The sequence below is a fragment of the Ptychodera flava genome, chromosome 1 (genome assembly GCF_041260155.1).
Source record: "Ptychodera flava strain L36383 chromosome 1, AS_Pfla_20210202, whole genome shotgun sequence".
NCBI classification, from domain to species: Eukaryota; Metazoa; Hemichordata; class Enteropneusta; family Ptychoderidae; genus Ptychodera; species Ptychodera flava.
The window spans coordinates 55061367-55078646 of NC_091928.1; the positions used below are offsets into that span (position 1 = coordinate 55061367).

Genomic DNA, 17280 nt, shown 5'->3' on the forward strand with positions numbered 1-17280 from the left:
AATCATGTGATTTAATAATAAATCACATGATTTTTTCCCAACACTTTTTTAATCATATGCATATACTCTTGATTAATCACCATGATTTCTTGGCATTCATTCTGATTAATCACATGATTTTTTTCAAAAAACACAAAGCCTCTGTGTGTGTAATTTTTGTGTTTTGGGCTTCAGATTAAACAGTGATTTCAAAATCTTTTATAGACCATGATAGCTCAAGTACTAAATTTGCAAAAGTCACTACTTAAGTTTCATTGCCAGAAATTGAGTTTAAATTGAATGTGTTTCCAATCAAGTCAAACATACTCCAGTCTCATACACACAGGAAAAATAAAATACTGATGCATTGATTGGTTTTAATTTTTACATTTTATTAAGTTCACAAGAAAATCATCCTCAAAAAAGTTGTTCAATGTCAAGAATATCTTCAAAACAGCCATTCTCCTTGTATTTATAGCAGGTCTAGATTCATTTTAAGGCTGTATTCAACACTACAGGAGCAGAAGCTGTAAACAGATTATTTTCATCACTATCATTTCTTTCAACATGTCATTTGGTTTCAACTTCCCCCTGAAGCCCACAAGGAGGGGTGCAGACCTATCACAGATGAGGCTTTAATGTACAAAACTAATTCCTCAAGGTTTCCTTGGGAGATTATTTAGAATCAAGCAAAAGCCATTTTTGCTGCTGTGCAAGGTCCTTTACAGGTCCTGATTAAAAATTCAACTGAAATCAGCTGATGGCACTCGATGCTAGATAGGATGAACCTAACAGTGATCACGTACTAACTGAAATACACAAATCTTTCACAGTTTGTAAATTGATCAGAAAAACATACACTGTTGAAAACGATTGCCTACATGACGATGAACAGCACACTTTGAGCACAGCGCTACTAAACTGACACTTAAATGGTCATTCATATGATGTTGTCTCACATCACTGTAGGGAATAGTCAACCAATGGCCATCGTCAAAGTGTGTCATGTGATATTATTAATGAGCGTCTACCATTGACATGTAAGAATTTCCACCACTGGTATTACATGTATAGCTGACACATAATTGCACAAATATTTCTGATATTTGCGACTGAATACACATGAGTTTTAATAGAGATCCGTCATGCTATTTCATTGATGTGATAAAACTAGAACATCCCCGAAAAAGGCACAAGAGTGATTGTTACTGTGAAAGGTCCAATCAAATCCCTGGAACCAGATCATCTCTAAATGAGGGCTTCTGTGGTAGACTGAATACCAACTTGAATGTGACACTACTTTTCATTATCATTCTGTAAGATAAAATAGAGATAACAACATCAACATAGTAACTTTTTCTGCACTTTTTAGGGTCATGTGCCTGCTATTAACATAAATAAAATAGAACTTCCCCATCTCAGTTCAACATCACAGTAGTTCTAAAACCTGAATTTCCATTTTGCCAGGAAGACTGAAAGGATCTTTACTTTTTTGTTCATATTATGGCCTAAAGTGAAACCAGGTAGCAGAGAAAGTCATGCACAGATAGATGAAAGCTTACATTTCTGCTATCCAGAATGATTTCAAGTTGCATCTATCAATTTAAAACTAACAGTTCATGATCTCTGAGATGGTTTTGTCAAATGTATTCTGCATTAATTAGGAAAAAAATATTCTGGAAAACTGCTGTGTCTTTGACCTGCAAAACCACATGGAATGGAAGGATGATGAAATTATCTTGTATACATTGGTTGGTCACAAGAACAATGTCAAATGTATTGTTTTTATGTAAAAAAAAAATTCAGACCAAAGGAGTCTCCGTAATTTTACATGCAAGTTGTATTAAATTATCAGGTATAACATGTCAGCATAATTTCTCACATTCCTGGCTGCTGGGAGTGCGGGATCGAGAGTGTGGGATAAATCGATCCCACACTCTCAGAAACCGTCCCACACTCTGCAGTAAATATTACACGACCTCTGATTGGATGATAAGCAGTCTGTTTTGTTCCACGCGCAAAATGTTATCCAATGGCACGACGAGTAACACACGGGCTAGAACTACAACGTAAGCAGGTCAAAGTACAGCGGCAGACGACAGAGTTGTCACGATTTTTGATAATATTGTACGTGTCCAATATGAATTTAATGCATTTTGTGGTCATGTGAGAAAAAGAATCTCACACACCAAGGACCTGGGATCAGATTTCTCACACTCGTTGGGGATATTTTGTCTCACACTCGCCTGCGGCTCGTGTGAGACAAAATATCCCCAACTCGTGTGAGAAATCTGATCCCAGGTCCTTGGGGGTGTGAGATTCTATTAATCCCCTATTTACAAATTTTTGGAAGAGTATAAAAAGAATATGTACAACTGACTGTTTATCAATCAATTTTTTTTTTCATAATTTTGATCTTTAGCTGTCAAACATGAAAAATGCGAAGGTTAGGACCAGGCGTGTACAGTAAATTAACACAAATTAATATTGCTGGTTTAGTAGTTTAATATGTATGCATACTTGAACATGTAGGATACTTTTGATGAAATGCTTTGGGCATTCATAATTTTGATTTGGGCCCCACTCCATCTGCCATTTTTCACCAACCCTGTTGCTGGCTGAAGGTCCAATAATATTTATAAATATATGTATGTATATAATATGCATAATTGGAGCATTTTTGCCTATATTAGCATTGTTGTATGTATATGCATTCTGTGTATGATCTAGAAAGTCTGAGTTTTGATGGCAATACAAACAAAATGTGTTCAGAGTCCTGATGTTAGTTACTGTGTCTAGCAACATTACAGATAAATTCCACCTGCATGTCACTAGACTTGGGATGGTCAACTTGTTTAGTTGCTCATAAATTTGCCTTTCTCCATCCTTGATGTGGTTGGGCAATTAGAATATCACGAGACGTATCTTATTCCTCATACCTTTGACAATGTCTTCATCTTTTCATAATTCTTATATAGTTTCCTTATCCTTTGTTCTTCATCATCTGTTATTTTTCTTTTCTGTCTTCCACATTCATCATGCCATCGCTTGAAGTCATTCATCAACCATGTTCTGTATGATGGTTGAACAAAAGTAATGCGCAACTCTTCAATATAGGTCTGCCAGATAAATTTCTCCTCATCAGTGATCTGTATTAAATAAAGTTTGGACAACATTGGTGGAATTTAAACAATGGACTTGTCGTATTATGTTCTGATAACATTGACTGCATTGCAGCCTTTAATGTGTAAAAAAGTATTTAGTCAATGATATTTCAATATCTTCAACTACGTCCTCAACTATCATATTTGTGGTTTGTGACACCCAAGTCTATTGAAAGAAATTCAGCTGCATACATGTATGTCTATATATCTCAGGATATATTATATGATCAATAGTTAATTTAGTTATTGCAAAAGTAGTTCCTGTTTAAATCATCACATGATTTATACATTTTTCATAGACCCTCTTTATCACGCATTCATAAACACTACTTCATTGTTCAATCAGTTTTAGGCAAAATATGAAAAACTTTTTGATGGTCAAAAGGTTAAAACATAGGGCCAAAGTCCCTGAAGCTACTATAGACATGGATACAAAATTAAGTATTTCCTGACTGTATGAAATTATCTCACTAAGGTCATCCTAGGGACATATAAACCAAATATTAAAGCTGTCTGACCAGCGGTTTTGAAAAAACAAGTGACTCAACAGTTGACAGAGCTCTGCTTGGTTATGTAGAGAATAACCTTTTGTGACACATGTATTGATGAAGAAGGTGGATATCTTTGATAGCTCATTTCAGGATGGCCTAACCAAAAATGGAAAAAAATTCCGTAAAAATACAGAATTGCATATTTCATGAGACTATATTAGCTAATCTATAATAGCAAATAAACGAGAGTTAATTACATTCTAATTAAAGTAAACAAGACTTGCTTAAATCAAGATTTACGTCATAATAAAACAGCATATCTGTCAGGTTATAAAGAATCTTGAGCAAGTTATCTTTTAATATAAGTATTTTCATCCTATTAACCAAGCACATTTTAACTTTCAAAATAACATTGTAAGTAAGTTCTGTTGAATAAGTTGAGCCTGTAGGTACTCAGAGAAAGCACACTGAAGAGACAAATGTTTGTAACTTAAGAAGTTCAAGGTCATCAAAAGCATTATAAGGAATCATGTTACACTTTCATTGCACTGTTTACACAGATTGCATAATTGCTATAAATAGCACAAAGAATCTTACAGCTCAGCTTTACCATAAAAACCCTATCACTTTGACCACTCTTTTAATTGACCACTCTATTTTTTTCCTCAAAAAGTAATCTTATTTTATCCTTACTAAGTCAACCATAAATGGAAATTAGAACTTTCTCTATCTCTATTTATTTGACCACCCTATCATGACAAACTATTATGAGCAGTTTCTTTTAGATAACATAAATGGTGGTTCAGAATATATCAAAGTTGGGATTCAGGAGAGTTGCCTTTACATGTTTTAATCCTCCAAGATGGTACGCATTTCACTATGAACTGTCAAAAAAAGTTGAACTTTCTGATAATTCCACACTAAAATTATTTTGGCTTTGATGATTCCTAATTAAGTTCAATTATTTAAAATCATATTAATTATTTTTTTCTGGGTGAATTGTTAGGGTTTATACAGTACAAGAATTACATACAATGTAAGTCAAATTTTGACCAAAAATGACAAAAAAATTCCTTAAAAATACACATTTGCATATTTCATCACAATTTGAACAAATCTAAGTTGGGTTATCCCCAGGGACCTGTATACCAAATAACAAAGCTGTCTCACCAGCGGTTATGAAGAAGAAGATTTTTTACCAAAAACACCTTTTTTGGCATTAATTTGCCTATTTTCAACAATATCAAAAAATTAAAAAAAATAGTTTCTCAAAATCATATTTTTCATCTACACAACAAATATCAAATCAGTAAGTACTGCGGTTCTCAAGATATTTGAGTGGACGGACGCCTCACAAACGGACATACATACATACATACATACATACATACATACATACAGACTGACGACGGACGCCGGACGGATACCCATCCCAATAGCTTCTATAGACTATAGTCTATAGTAGCTAAAAAGGTACCAAGGTTTGTGATTGAAACAATGTGCAGTTTTTTCAAACACTAATTCCAAAGAGTCTAGTGAACAGTTAATAAGCTGTCTGAAGTCATGGAACTGCACAGAGATCTACTACTTAACGGCGCTCAACATGAATTATCATGAGAGAACAGAGGTAAGAAATTAAAGGGACTTCCACTTTGATAACCTCTCAAGACTCTTTGACCCTGATGTGGTTTCCCAGGGTTGTTGTTTCGACTCAATTATAACTCGCTTTCTTTGATGCATACAGTTTAGAGAATGAAATATAGACACAATCACTATTGAATTTAATTCTGAAAAACAGTGGAATTCAAAGATTGAAATGGCTCGAGAAAGTCATGATAGCCACTTACAGCAAGATAACATACAGTGGAATTCGGTATTCACAACTCAACATTATCAGAGCCAGCATATTTTACATACAGTATGAACCATAAACTTAGAGACTGGTCACTTTCTTTGCCCTGGGGGCTAGGAGTTGGATTATTTTTTGCAGATGTCGAAAGGTGGCTGACAGCTCCCCCTCCCCGTTCATTCAAACTTTTGAAAGCAGGGTGACGTCCCTCTCTGACTAAGGTAGAACAAGGTGATATATAAATTCAATTATATATATATATATGTATATATATATATATATATATATATATATATATATATATATATATATATATATATATATATATATATATATCTTACACACTGAAGATTTTTGAACTTTATAGAATATATATATATTCTATAAAGTTCAGAAATCATCAGTGTAATATTATATATATATATATATATATATATATATATATATATATATATATATATATATATATTACACTGAAGAATTTTGAACTTTCTAGAAGAAACAAACTGTCCTATAGAGATACAACTACTGCCACAAGCGCACAACACCTAGTCCTCCTTCAATTTAGCACGCATATTCAGCCCCTCACAACTGTCAGCCACCCCTAAAAATAATGGTACGGTCCGCTTGGTACTTCTGTGGTGTTATCATGTAATAAAAAGTGCAAATTCCTACTCTGAATGTGAACAACACTACATAATCAAAGATGATCATATTTAACTTAACTGCCCATGCCTTAATCTTTGTCCAACCTCTACAATATTATCTACTTGTTATTGATTTTTCACCAATACATGACATCAAGTGCACAAACCAACCTGAAGGATTTTCGTCGCTCAGTCAGATCAACGAAGGGATGTCTTGCGTCTTTCTCAGTGTCAACCCCAAACTCATAAACGTCAGCATCCGGCACAGCCTTATTTTCTTGTCGTCCATGTTCATTCATTGTTTTCACTGCATGTGAAGAATGAGCTCGTTTTGGTTACTGTCCCCTGAAATCAAAGTGTATTAATACTCAACAAGCAAGACCAGACAAGATAAGAGGGATTCATACTTTCTTTCTTTTATACGAATTAAATGCCGCGTTTTTTTATAATATTTTTTTTGGTTGTTTATGATGATGCCATCATGTGGATATAATATATCTGGCATGTTCCTAACGGTATTTATACACAGTCATGGTAAATTCTGTATCACCCAAATCCTAATTAATATGAGCGACAGTGTTGAGTACTTGCAATTCATCTGGAGCGTCCGCGAGTATATAATCGGAATATGACAATTGATGCATTCAAAATAACAATAAAAGAAACACGAAGATTGGGGCGACTTGCAGCGATTTGAAAGTTTTTATCCAATTGGTTGGCAGAATCTCACCATTATAATTGAATAATGAAAATAAACTCCCTAAGTTGCTGTGAATAATGACAATCGACCAATCAGATGTAACCTTGCAAACACGCTGCAAGTCAGCCGCGAAGATTTGAAAGTGATTAACATGGTCGACATATTAGTAAACTGTGTTTTGAAATTGAATTGTGCAAAACCTACTGATTTCAGTTGTAGAAAAGTATGCGTCACATTAGCTGCAATAATTGTAGCCCTTGGTTGGTGGGGATTGGGCTTCTGTCGTGCGGCTCGCGCCTTGCCTGGTTGGGGCAAGGCGCGAGCCGCACGACAGAAGCCCAATCCCCACCAACCAAGGGCTACAATTATTGCAGCTAGCGTCACATGAACTTGAGGTTACACGTCTTTTTAACCTATCTGCGCTACTAGGGATTTTATCTTTATGTGCTGCCGTGCACGTCACGTGTGATGCTGTAATGTGATGAACGTGAATCCCCGTAATTAGACTGGTTTGACTACGTGAATGAACGCGAAGAATCCAGTAGCGTTGCCGTGCACGTTCACGTGGAAATATCAGTATGGCTACGCATTACGTCACCCGTTCGTGTGGCACTCGTAAAAAGTGATTCGCCTCGGGTTCCCGTAGTCTGTTTCCGCATCACAGGAACTGCTCAATAGCACATGCGCTCGATTATCGATAGTTGGTCTTCTACGTAGATCGATTTTCGGTTCGATCTATCCATGGACCTAGCTCCATGATCTATCGATCCCGTAGTAGATATGCCCGCCACAGCAACCCCTCAAAAAACACATGACGTGGTGGTGTTTCAACTGGCCGTGTGCTCACACAAAACATTCAAAACTACCCATATACCTTGTTGGGTCAGAAATTTAACCATCTTCTCGAAAATCACGCTGATCAACGTGGTACTTGCATCGTCTTGAAGAAATCGGCCGTGTGTTGAGGCCAAACGTTCTGCAGAACGATTCTACCATATGACGTAATTTATTCTACTGCTGATTGGATCATGCAGCACCAGTGACCTATTGTGATGACCTTTGTTTCAGTGCTTTTCGCCCGGATATGTGTATGCATTGTCATGGATGGCATGAGATTAACGATAGCGACGGATACGAACGCTAATTCCTCGCATAAATAGAGAAAAGTTTATATCACGTTTTGCTACCTAAAGATGAGAATAAATTCACACGATTAAAAATTATGTGAAAACAGCTGTCAACATGTAAGTACGCGACGCCAGCTTCGTGTAGGCATCCGTCGAGAAGGTATGCACAAGTCAATGGCTAAGAAATTCGTGACGTTACGCGTTCACGTACAACTTGTATGCAAACCTATTGTTCACGCACCCACCACGTCGACGACGCCTGTCGTACCCAAAAGTTAGCCTTTTTTGTAATAAATTAATAACGTCACAATGATTTACATTTCCTTCACTGCAATTACAAAAACAACTCTTTATGGTGATTCCGTAGCTCCTTTGTTACGGATTTCTTAATTTCAAAATTTCATTTTATCACCGACAGTCTACATTGCAAAAAAAATTTCATAGATTTTACAAATTAAGTAAGGTTCCGCCCGGCATCTCATTAAATTTGAATGAAATGAATTTACTCAAAGCGATCAACTAGCGTTAATTAAGTGCTATAACAAAAGTACAACTCACCCGCAAAATGTCTCCGAATGTTTCACCATAGCTAGCTAGCTATGGGTCATGCATATTCTGCATCGCATATCACAAACCACGGTTCCTTCAGCCGATGAATGGCATTGCTGCGCGCCAAGTCCATCTGCAGTTATGCTGACAGGTTCCGTTTCAAGTACAGCAAACTATTCAAGAGAAACTAGACTCAAATGCTGATATGCACTCGAAGCAAACAGGTTGTTCTTGATGATCCGTATGTTTGAATTTGGCGCCTTAGCAGTTGATTTGTGGCGCTCATTCTTGTCGGTACGCTATTGGTCGGTGTTTCATCTCGTTCAAACATTTTATTATCAATGCTGATAACTGTGGTTCGGATTAAATATAAACCTGGGTCTTTCCGGTGCTGCGCGCCCGAATGGTCAACGGAATAGAAAGTCAATATCAAACGACCAATCTCAAATGTTTGCATTAAATATTATTGGAGGCATGCAGGAAACTAATACCCGCTCAAAGAGAGCAGATTTTACAACTGGAGCCAATATGAGAGAAAAAGCTGTAAGACAATAAGAAAATTAAACTGTCTCAGATCCAAGTCCGCATGCCTATTATCGTGTTTTCTCTGCATGTTCATTGAAAGGGCATGGCACTCTGCTGCAGACTCTGTTCCCATTCATCAAAAGTAGGGAGCATACTTGACATTTAAGGGGGCAGTCACTTTTGATGTTGATAGCACCTTCCTAGGAGCGCTTCCCCGTATCATTACAGTTGGGTTGTCTAAGCTCAATATGCAGGACCCGTAGGCTACTCGACCTTATGATGTTTGTCAGCTTTGCGGGGTGCTGTCGATTTGTTATCCGCAGGTTCCCCCGAATCACAATTTGACGTATTTTCTTCCTTTTACACAATTTGGTCTGAATTTAGGGGTTTAAATCCATGAAATTATGCGCCGATCCAAGGTCGCCGAACAAACGATCGTCATTGCGATCGAGATCGATCGTCACTTCAGCGCAGGCGCATACGCTTTACACAATGCTGAAGCTGGAATTTTCCACAGTTCTATCATTGATATAGTATTTCAAGTTTTGCTTTCAAACTTTATCGCTATCAAAACATGAACTGATGAACATAAAATTGCGCTAGTATCCATGGAGACTGAACAAAAACTACGTCGTTGGCTATTTTTTTCAAGCATACACTCCTCGTCATGCATATGTCACCAAAGCTGAATGGCAGGCGATATTCGGAGTGTTGATGACTAGAAACTTATACCCTCAAAAAAACACGGGGTCTATGCTAGAAACAACAGCAAATTCACAGGACGCTACACAATACACTTGCTCACCCGATCAAATGTGAGGACATCTTTGCTCGATGTGTAATCTGTGTGCGATCATCCACGCTGTCAGTAACTTTTTTTCCGGGCAGATAAGACAACAGCTCAGTGCTCAATTTGCGCAAATGCGCAGTCGAGAGAAAACCATGAATATGATATCCCGTCTCAATGTTTTCACCCATATTTCGTCACAAAACATGTCAAGCATTCACATATTTATGTAATTTTACATATATATATACATACTTTCATTTATTTTTCTGTCATTTACTATTTTAAACGCCTATTTTAAAGACAGCTGCTATAAGTCTTCACGCCATCGTAATTTAAAATCCAGACCCCGTAAGGGTTGTGATATCATAAAGGGATTGCAAACAAGACAGAGATTTAAAACATCAGCATGAACGCTCGGTGTCGAACAATGGCAATGAACTACAAGTAAAGTATCCCGATCGGAGGAGGTCTATGGCCTAACGACAATGTGATTTGGTCCCGATTGCCGTTCTTTGACGCGTAACATCGGCCCTGGTCGCATGGTCCGACATGGTTGCGAAAACCTCGACGTCATCAATTACACTCAAAGCACAGCAGTAAGAGTTGTGAACTGGGACAACGAGGAAAGCAAAGTCCCGATTTTCGTCAGAAATAACTTTTTTCTACAATAAGCTTATCGTGGAATGCAACATACAGAACAGATCAAGAAGCTTTTGGGAAGCCCTAACGTCGCTCTAATCTACCAATCAATGTCGTCCACGGGGGAAGGGAGTCAGCTGAGGGCGTGCGGGCCAGGGTGGATATGACCTGTTTTTGCAAACTCTAACACTCACTTGATGCAAAAAGATATCAAACACCTAAAGGTGGGGGGGAATAGAGGCTATATGTACATAATTTAGAACGATCCCGAGGCCAGTCAAAGTTCTGAGCACAGCACAGTCACCTGTCTATTCCGTTCTGCGTCTATGCCCATAGACGTGTGTACATATGCCTGAGAAAGGTCTTCTAAGGCATACGCACGTTTATGGAGCACATAAAGACCACAAGTGACTGTGGCACAATGCACAAACCTCGTCTCATCCTTTGTGTCTTAGACCATGAACACATGTGACATGCTGATAGTCATGACAGTTGGCACACGGCAGGCCACGCTTCATGTTCAGTGGTGCATGGTGCAGCCCTGCAGCTTTAACGAAATTGGGGCCGTTGCGTCCCAAGACTTCAAATTTAAGGGACATCGTAACATCAAGACATCAGGTAAACACAGAAAAATCAAATTAAAAAAGCAAGGAAATTTACAAAGATGGAAAAACAAAAAAGTACAGAGAACGAAATAGAATGTGTATTCACTGTCTGTTGTTTGCATCAGCACAATTTAGGTACTGTATGTTTCAGCAATGTAGGGAACTTATATCTGCGCCACAATTTTAAATGGGTTGCAACCTTATTGCATTGGCAGGAATGTGAGAGAGCAAGTTGCCCATTCGTTCATGACGTGTCCGATTCGAAGATACGATCAACAAGTCTACCATCCTCAAATTGTTTGAGATCGTTTGCAGAATATTAATCGTTACAGTTTTCACGGATAGCTCCCAGGATTACCGCCTATAAAACTATATTTACCCTTTGTACTGTAGTAACATGTATGCCCACATGCAGGTCTATTAATAATTCTTACCCAAATCTCGAAAATGTTCTCAGCTCTCTTGAAAGCAGACGAGTAAGTCGAGCTAAAGACGTACGCGATCTCCGAACGATTCATTTTCCTCTTGGAAAATGTTGGAACAGAATCTGTATTGCAGAATCTGGAAGCGTCCTTCCGTGTATACACTTTTGATGGAAAAATCTACGCTAGCTGTCAAGCAGCTTGCGTGTTTTATTCGGTTATTTCTTCAGCGTGACTTCATATTTCGCCAAAAGCAGCTTGATATATTACCTTACAGTTTCCACAGTCATCATGAGAGGAGGACACCGCGACATTGCACTTTTATAATTATATCGGATATTTACGGATATATCGAAATTAGATTGGCCTGACCAGATCTTTAATGGTGGTTAAATCTCCCATATATTGGATATTTACCCGCGATTCGACAAATCTTGGCAAGATCTGTTAGGAGGTGAAATCTCCGATCTACATCGGATATTTACTCACGATTTGAAAAATCTAGTATCGTCTAGTATCGAAGTTTAAGCCAGTCTTAGGAAATCGGGCTTCGCCAGATCTGTAAGAGGTGAAATCTCCGATATATATCGGATATTTACCTGCGATTTGAGAAATGTTGACTCGTCCAGTGTCGAAATTAGATTGAGACTACGGAAGTCAGGCTCGGTAGCGAATATGTAAGGTTGTGAAATCGCCGATATATATATCGGATATTTACCCGCGATTTGAGAAATGTTGACTCGTCCAGTGTCGAAATTAGATTGAGACTACGGAAGTCAGGCTCGGTAGCGAATATGTAAGGTTGTGAAATCGCCGAAATATCGGAGATTTACCCGCACTTTGACAAGTCTAGTTTCGTCTATAGTATCGATATTAGAGTCGCCGATAAATTGAGGGTAAATATTGGCGAAATCACAGGACCGGCGTGTCTAGGCACAAGGCAAGTCATTCTAGGATCGTCTAGTATTGATATTAAAGTCGGACTAAGGAAGTCGGTGTTGATCAGATCTGTAAGATGGTGAAATTTCCTATGTATATATATCGGATATGTTCCCGCGCTATGACAACTTGAGATCTAGTGTCGTCTAGTATCGACGTTTGAATCAGTATCGTATCGTCTAGTATCGAAGTTAGAGTCGGGCTACGGAAGTTGGGCTGGGTCAGTTCTGTTTTCTCGGCATGTCTATAAGGCGCAAGGCAAGTCATTCTAGTATCGTCTAGTATCGATATTAGAGTCCCGAAATTGTTGTTATTTTAAACCTCGATACCAGATGGTAAAATTTAAAAATTGTGCAACGTCTTGCCTTCATGGATTGGGATAAGCGGCATCCAACATCACTTTATTACAGAGAGTACAAAACTCTGCTGCACGTTTAATTGCACATGTGAAGAACAAGAACATATCTCCTATTGTGTGATAAAATTCCGCTGGCTTTCAGTCTTGTACAGAAGTAAAGTCAATATTTTAGTCCTCACCGACTAGGCTGTGGACGGTTCTACGGCTCTACAGCAATCACCGAAAGCAGTAACCTTTCAAGATATCTCTCCGTTCAGGAAATGGATTATCTCTGAAAACTCCACTGACACAACTCAAGTCATATGGTGAACGCTGCCTTTTCATATGCTTTTGGAATGGGGACTTGGTCATATTCGTTCTGTATCAAGTACCCTTACTACGTATAGTTTTTAAATCCAGATTTTTTCGAGAGAGCATATCTATGTTACACTGTGTAAAGCGCCAGTGAATGTTTTTGACGGATACCAGGCGTTATAAATTTATTGTATCGTAGTAGCGTCTGTGGGTTTTTTCCCGATCATTTACAAAACATTTTTGCATGATTCAAGAGGAGTAGACTTTCAACTTTTTGAAGGCAGGGTTAAACGTGATCGCTGGCTAAGTATATATGGTCTCCTTGCTCGTCAAATTAGTCAAGTGCACTGTGCGACTTCTGTCAACGCTAAGGAAATTTTACGATTCACACTACATATTAGTGAGGAAAGCGAATATTTTTTCCAACTTTTACATGATATCGGATATTTACGGCTACTATAGTAAGACTGTATAAGTCATCAAAATTTTAGAAGGTTTGATTCTTATTCATTACATTATTTAGAATCAGACAGGAATTCTTGAAGGGCCAGCTGCGGAAGGTGACGATACGTCCAATAAAAAGGGCAGGAACATGCCACTTTATACGTATACAATAAAGTATACATTCGAAGTCAAATTGCCCTTTGTCTTTTGAGGAAGTCACGATCACGGTTGAACAACTCTGTTATCTGCCTGCCATTTTATAAGTCTTGTATCGCCTAAAATCCGAGTAAATGCCATACTGAGGAAGTCGTGTTGCATGGGCCGAATCTGTGGATTCGTGAAACCACCGATAGATTTCAAATATTTACCGGTGATTTCATGAGTCTAGCTGTCATCAAAGTTTAGTGTCGGATATAGGAATGCATGCTGCTCCAGAGATGTCGACATACTTTGTAGTTTCCTGTATGAAAAAATACTATCGACGTTTTTTAGTATTTTCTTGTGTTAATATTGGAATTCGGCATGTATCAGGTACACGTCGTGAATTCAGCAGACCCAGTAATTAGTGAACTCAACGTACAACTTGTGTTACGTTATTGTAGTATCATATTTTATCGATTTCATGATCCCTCAATTGCAAGTATAAATCGATTAAGCATCATTGTTTTCAAAGACCAGCGCCTGCCGAGTTAAAGGTATAGAAAATCTAGTATCAATGATATTTCTGCACATTTATATTGGCGTGCGCAGACTTGACGTTTTGGCTGCAGGAGCCAGTGATAAAACTCCATTACAAGAGATTACACAGTAAATATCGTTTATTAAATGTGCAAAGCCCGACCTTCAAGATTGGTAGTACCACTACGTGACGTCTGCATATAAAGAGGAATACTGGTATCATAAAGTTCCAGAGATAACGCAATCATTCTGTTGTAAAGCTAGTTCCAACGGAAAGTCTGCAAGTACGGATTGGTTCATATTAAATTGGCACACTTTCGTTCTCGAAACGGGCAATACAGCAGCGGCGACCAAACTTCCATAGCCGTCGAAATTCATCGTGAATGTCATAAAAAATTTTCCTGGTGTGAAAAATTGTGCAATTTGAGTCATTTATATGACAAGAGAATATGGTTGTGTTGCTCATTCACGCCCTATATGGTACTAGTACCAGGCTTGCATATACTTCTTGTCTCAGTATCACGGGTACGCAGATAATAGGTTTCGAGCTGTACTGCAGTGATTTTCAATGACGCGTCGGTATCAACCTTCAAATAGTGATCTATGAGTGGTTGTCTGGAAAATATGAATTATTGCGGCGTATGCCTCGTCCACAAAGTCAAAATGACGAAACGTTGCGATCGCGAAAATTAGAGAACTGAATGTTATATAAGTCTGCCATTTCAACTACCGCCCAGCCGGAGAGCAGCGTACTCTTCAAAAGATATCAAATTTCATCAGTTACATGACAAAATTAATCGAAATTAGTTTGCACTTTGATGGGACGGTGAGGGTTGTGGACTTTCCAGCCTGCGTCAAACCTGCTCTTGAGATTATGAAAGAGTGATGTACAATTAGAGCCCTAGTGTGATCGACGACAGCGCGCCTATCACGTCGACAGAGTCCGTACGATCACAGAGTGTGGTACGATAGAGATGATTTCTCGCGGGCTTTCAATGGATATATAGATTAATCTGTACTTAATATCTAAACTTGTCACTGGTCCATAAGATTTCGCCAAATTCGGTGCGTCTAACAGATTTGATGCAAAATGCAACTTGAAAAGTATCGTAATATATATGAATACAAACCGAAACTGAATGCCCTTTCACTCCGGCTTTCTGTAGTGATTACAGCAACCACATGTTTATGGTCGAGGTCAGGACGAACGTGGATACATCTAGACCATGTCTTATACATTCACTTCTCCTAGAAGTATGAGTTACTAGTTGTAAATGGCGAGGGTTTTCTACTAAAATCAGTACTCAGTCCTAGTGACTCAGAAATGTTTCGTCCTAACAAAGTAAGACTTCACTGACAGCGAGTAGAAACGTTCATATCTGTCAAAATGTAAGACTCGACAGACCAAACAATGAAACAAATATAGTTCGATATGGTATGTAGAAAAAATTCAACTGTCTTGTCTGAGCCTTTCTGCAAGGACATAAAACTTAACTGAAGTTATAACAATTATATTTATTTATTTATTGACTGGTTGGCTGGAAATACAGGGTTAAGTCGCATTTTCAAGTATTACATTGCGAAGTCGAAATATTAAAAGTACATATACGAATGAAACTTGGTTGCCGTAAGATGATTTCTGTGATTTTGGACAATCATTCACCCCATCGTCACAGGTGCTAGAGCGGTATTTTCAATTTCTGGCTTTCCCTTCATTGAGAGGGCGTTTACCAAGTAGATGCACTGTACTAGTTCTCCCATCTTTTTCGGTAAAAAAGACAAACCATAGCAAGGTACATTGGCTGCAGTTAAAGATAGCTTGAAGTTTTAGCAAACGCCAAATCTCTTATCGAAGACGGGTACAGATAATACAAAAACTTAATAAAGTCACATCCTAACGATGTCAACCTCTCTATCCAATGCAATGCACCGGGCAAAATTTTGCACTCCTGTCCTACATTCAGACCACCCCGTAGCCGTATCAATGTTTTAAAATTTTCTCCACTCAAAAGATGCATGAGCAACTTTAATGAATTGGTTGGTAACAATCATGATAATATCGATATTTTAGTGGTTCGTTTAAGAATGACATTAGACATGTTATTTTTGATGGCTGTTTTTGTTGATTTGTTTGTTTTATTTTTATTTTGTGTGTGTATCCTGCACTCGACTTCAATTTAGTTTTGTAAACATTTTTTATTTTTGTTTGGTTTTGTTACTGTTTGTTTACTTTTCGTTCACTTTCCTGCAGCGTTTTATTTCAGCTTTCTTTTGAGTTTTCGAGGAACCTGTAAATGGGACTTGATCCAGTATCTTAAAGATTTCCGAATAGATGAATACATAAAATATAGCCTATCATTCATAATGGCTTTAACGTACAGTCTGGCCGGTGAAACTTCGGGTATTCCTAAGTCATTCGCCGCGGCCTTTGCAAAATGATGTATTTTGCTATCACAGTGAATTTTGCCTATCTAACTTGTCCACCAACAAGCGCATTGCAGCATTATTCAGTTCTCTTTTTCATGCGCTCATTTTGGATTTCGAGATAAAGATTTGTTTCAGTGGTTTATTGTCATTACAGGAAGTTGTTATAGGCTAATTATTTATGCGAAACTAGACTTGGTTCAAGTCTGTGATTTGTGAATGTTTGATCTTGGTGAACACAATGATTTGTGTTCTGTTTTCATGTGAAACACGTGAGTGGGGTGAACGTTATGCAGGGAGTTTCTCCGGTGAATCCGAAGACACCGCGACATTGCACTTTTATATGATATCTGATATTTACGGCTACTCTGAGACTATACAGTATCGAAGTTAAATTGGCTTGGCTAGATCTCCTACAGGTGGTGAAATCTCCGATATACATCGGCTATTTACCCGTGATTTGATAGAATCTAGTATCGTTTAGTATCGAAGTTAAGATTCAGTCCTTGGAAGTCGGGTTTGACCAGAACTGTAAGGTGATAAAATCTCCGATATTTAGAGGCTATTATATCATAACAGGATATTGAAATTCTGGCTTGGAATGTCAAAAACGGACTTTTACTCAAGCTGAGAGCTCGCGCGCATGCCTGCTATGG

At 38.1% G+C, this 17280-nt stretch overlaps 3 protein-coding genes across 9 annotated transcripts in view; 1 reads left to right on the forward strand and 2 right to left on the reverse strand.

The window, feature by feature from the left end:
• The window catches only part of LOC139141471 (arylsulfatase J-like), a 90174-nt gene that overhangs the window by 25129 nt on the left and 47765 nt on the right, over positions 1 to 17280 (forward strand). The window lies entirely within an intron of this gene.
• Positions 1 to 17280, reverse strand: part of LOC139141229 (uncharacterized) — a 135131-nt gene that overhangs the window by 13946 nt on the left and 103905 nt on the right. The gene's annotated exons all lie outside the window — the stretch shown is intronic.
• LOC139141208 (uncharacterized) lies at positions 351 to 8489 on the reverse strand. Of its 3 annotated transcripts, XM_070710835.1 has the most exons (5): positions 7705 to 8488; positions 6302 to 6437; positions 5398 to 5421; positions 2919 to 3042; positions 351 to 1293 (listed from the first exon to the last, which is right to left on the reverse strand). In XM_070710835.1, the coding sequence occupies exons 1-5, from the start codon at positions 7727 to 7729 to the stop codon at positions 1276 to 1278; spliced, it is 327 nt and encodes a 108-aa protein (XP_070566936.1). In that variant the 5' UTR covers positions 7730 to 8488; the 3' UTR covers positions 351 to 1275. The 3 variants fall into 3 exon arrangements, 2 of the variants coding, with proteins under 2 accessions (XP_070566936.1, XP_070566944.1); XR_011554145.1 differs by lacking the exon at positions 5398 to 5421 and having other exon boundaries at positions 2919 to 3128; positions 6302 to 6475; positions 7705 to 7910; XM_070710843.1 differs by lacking the exon at positions 5398 to 5421 and having other exon boundaries at positions 2919 to 3051; positions 7705 to 8489.

Bases quoted from the DNA above. Each gene is read 5' to 3' on its own strand.
- LOC139141208 (XM_070710835.1), bottom strand. From the start codon at position 7,729: ATGGTTAAATTTCTGACCCAACAAG. The intron at 5,422-6,301 runs GTTGGTTTGTGC...ACTGTTTTTCAG, and splicing joins GAGCGACGAAAATCCTTCAG to AATTAAATTCAATAGTGATT. The intron at 3,043-5,397 runs CTATATTTCATT...CAGAACATGGTT, and splicing joins AAATTCAATAGTGATTGTGT to GATGAATGACTTCAAGCGAT.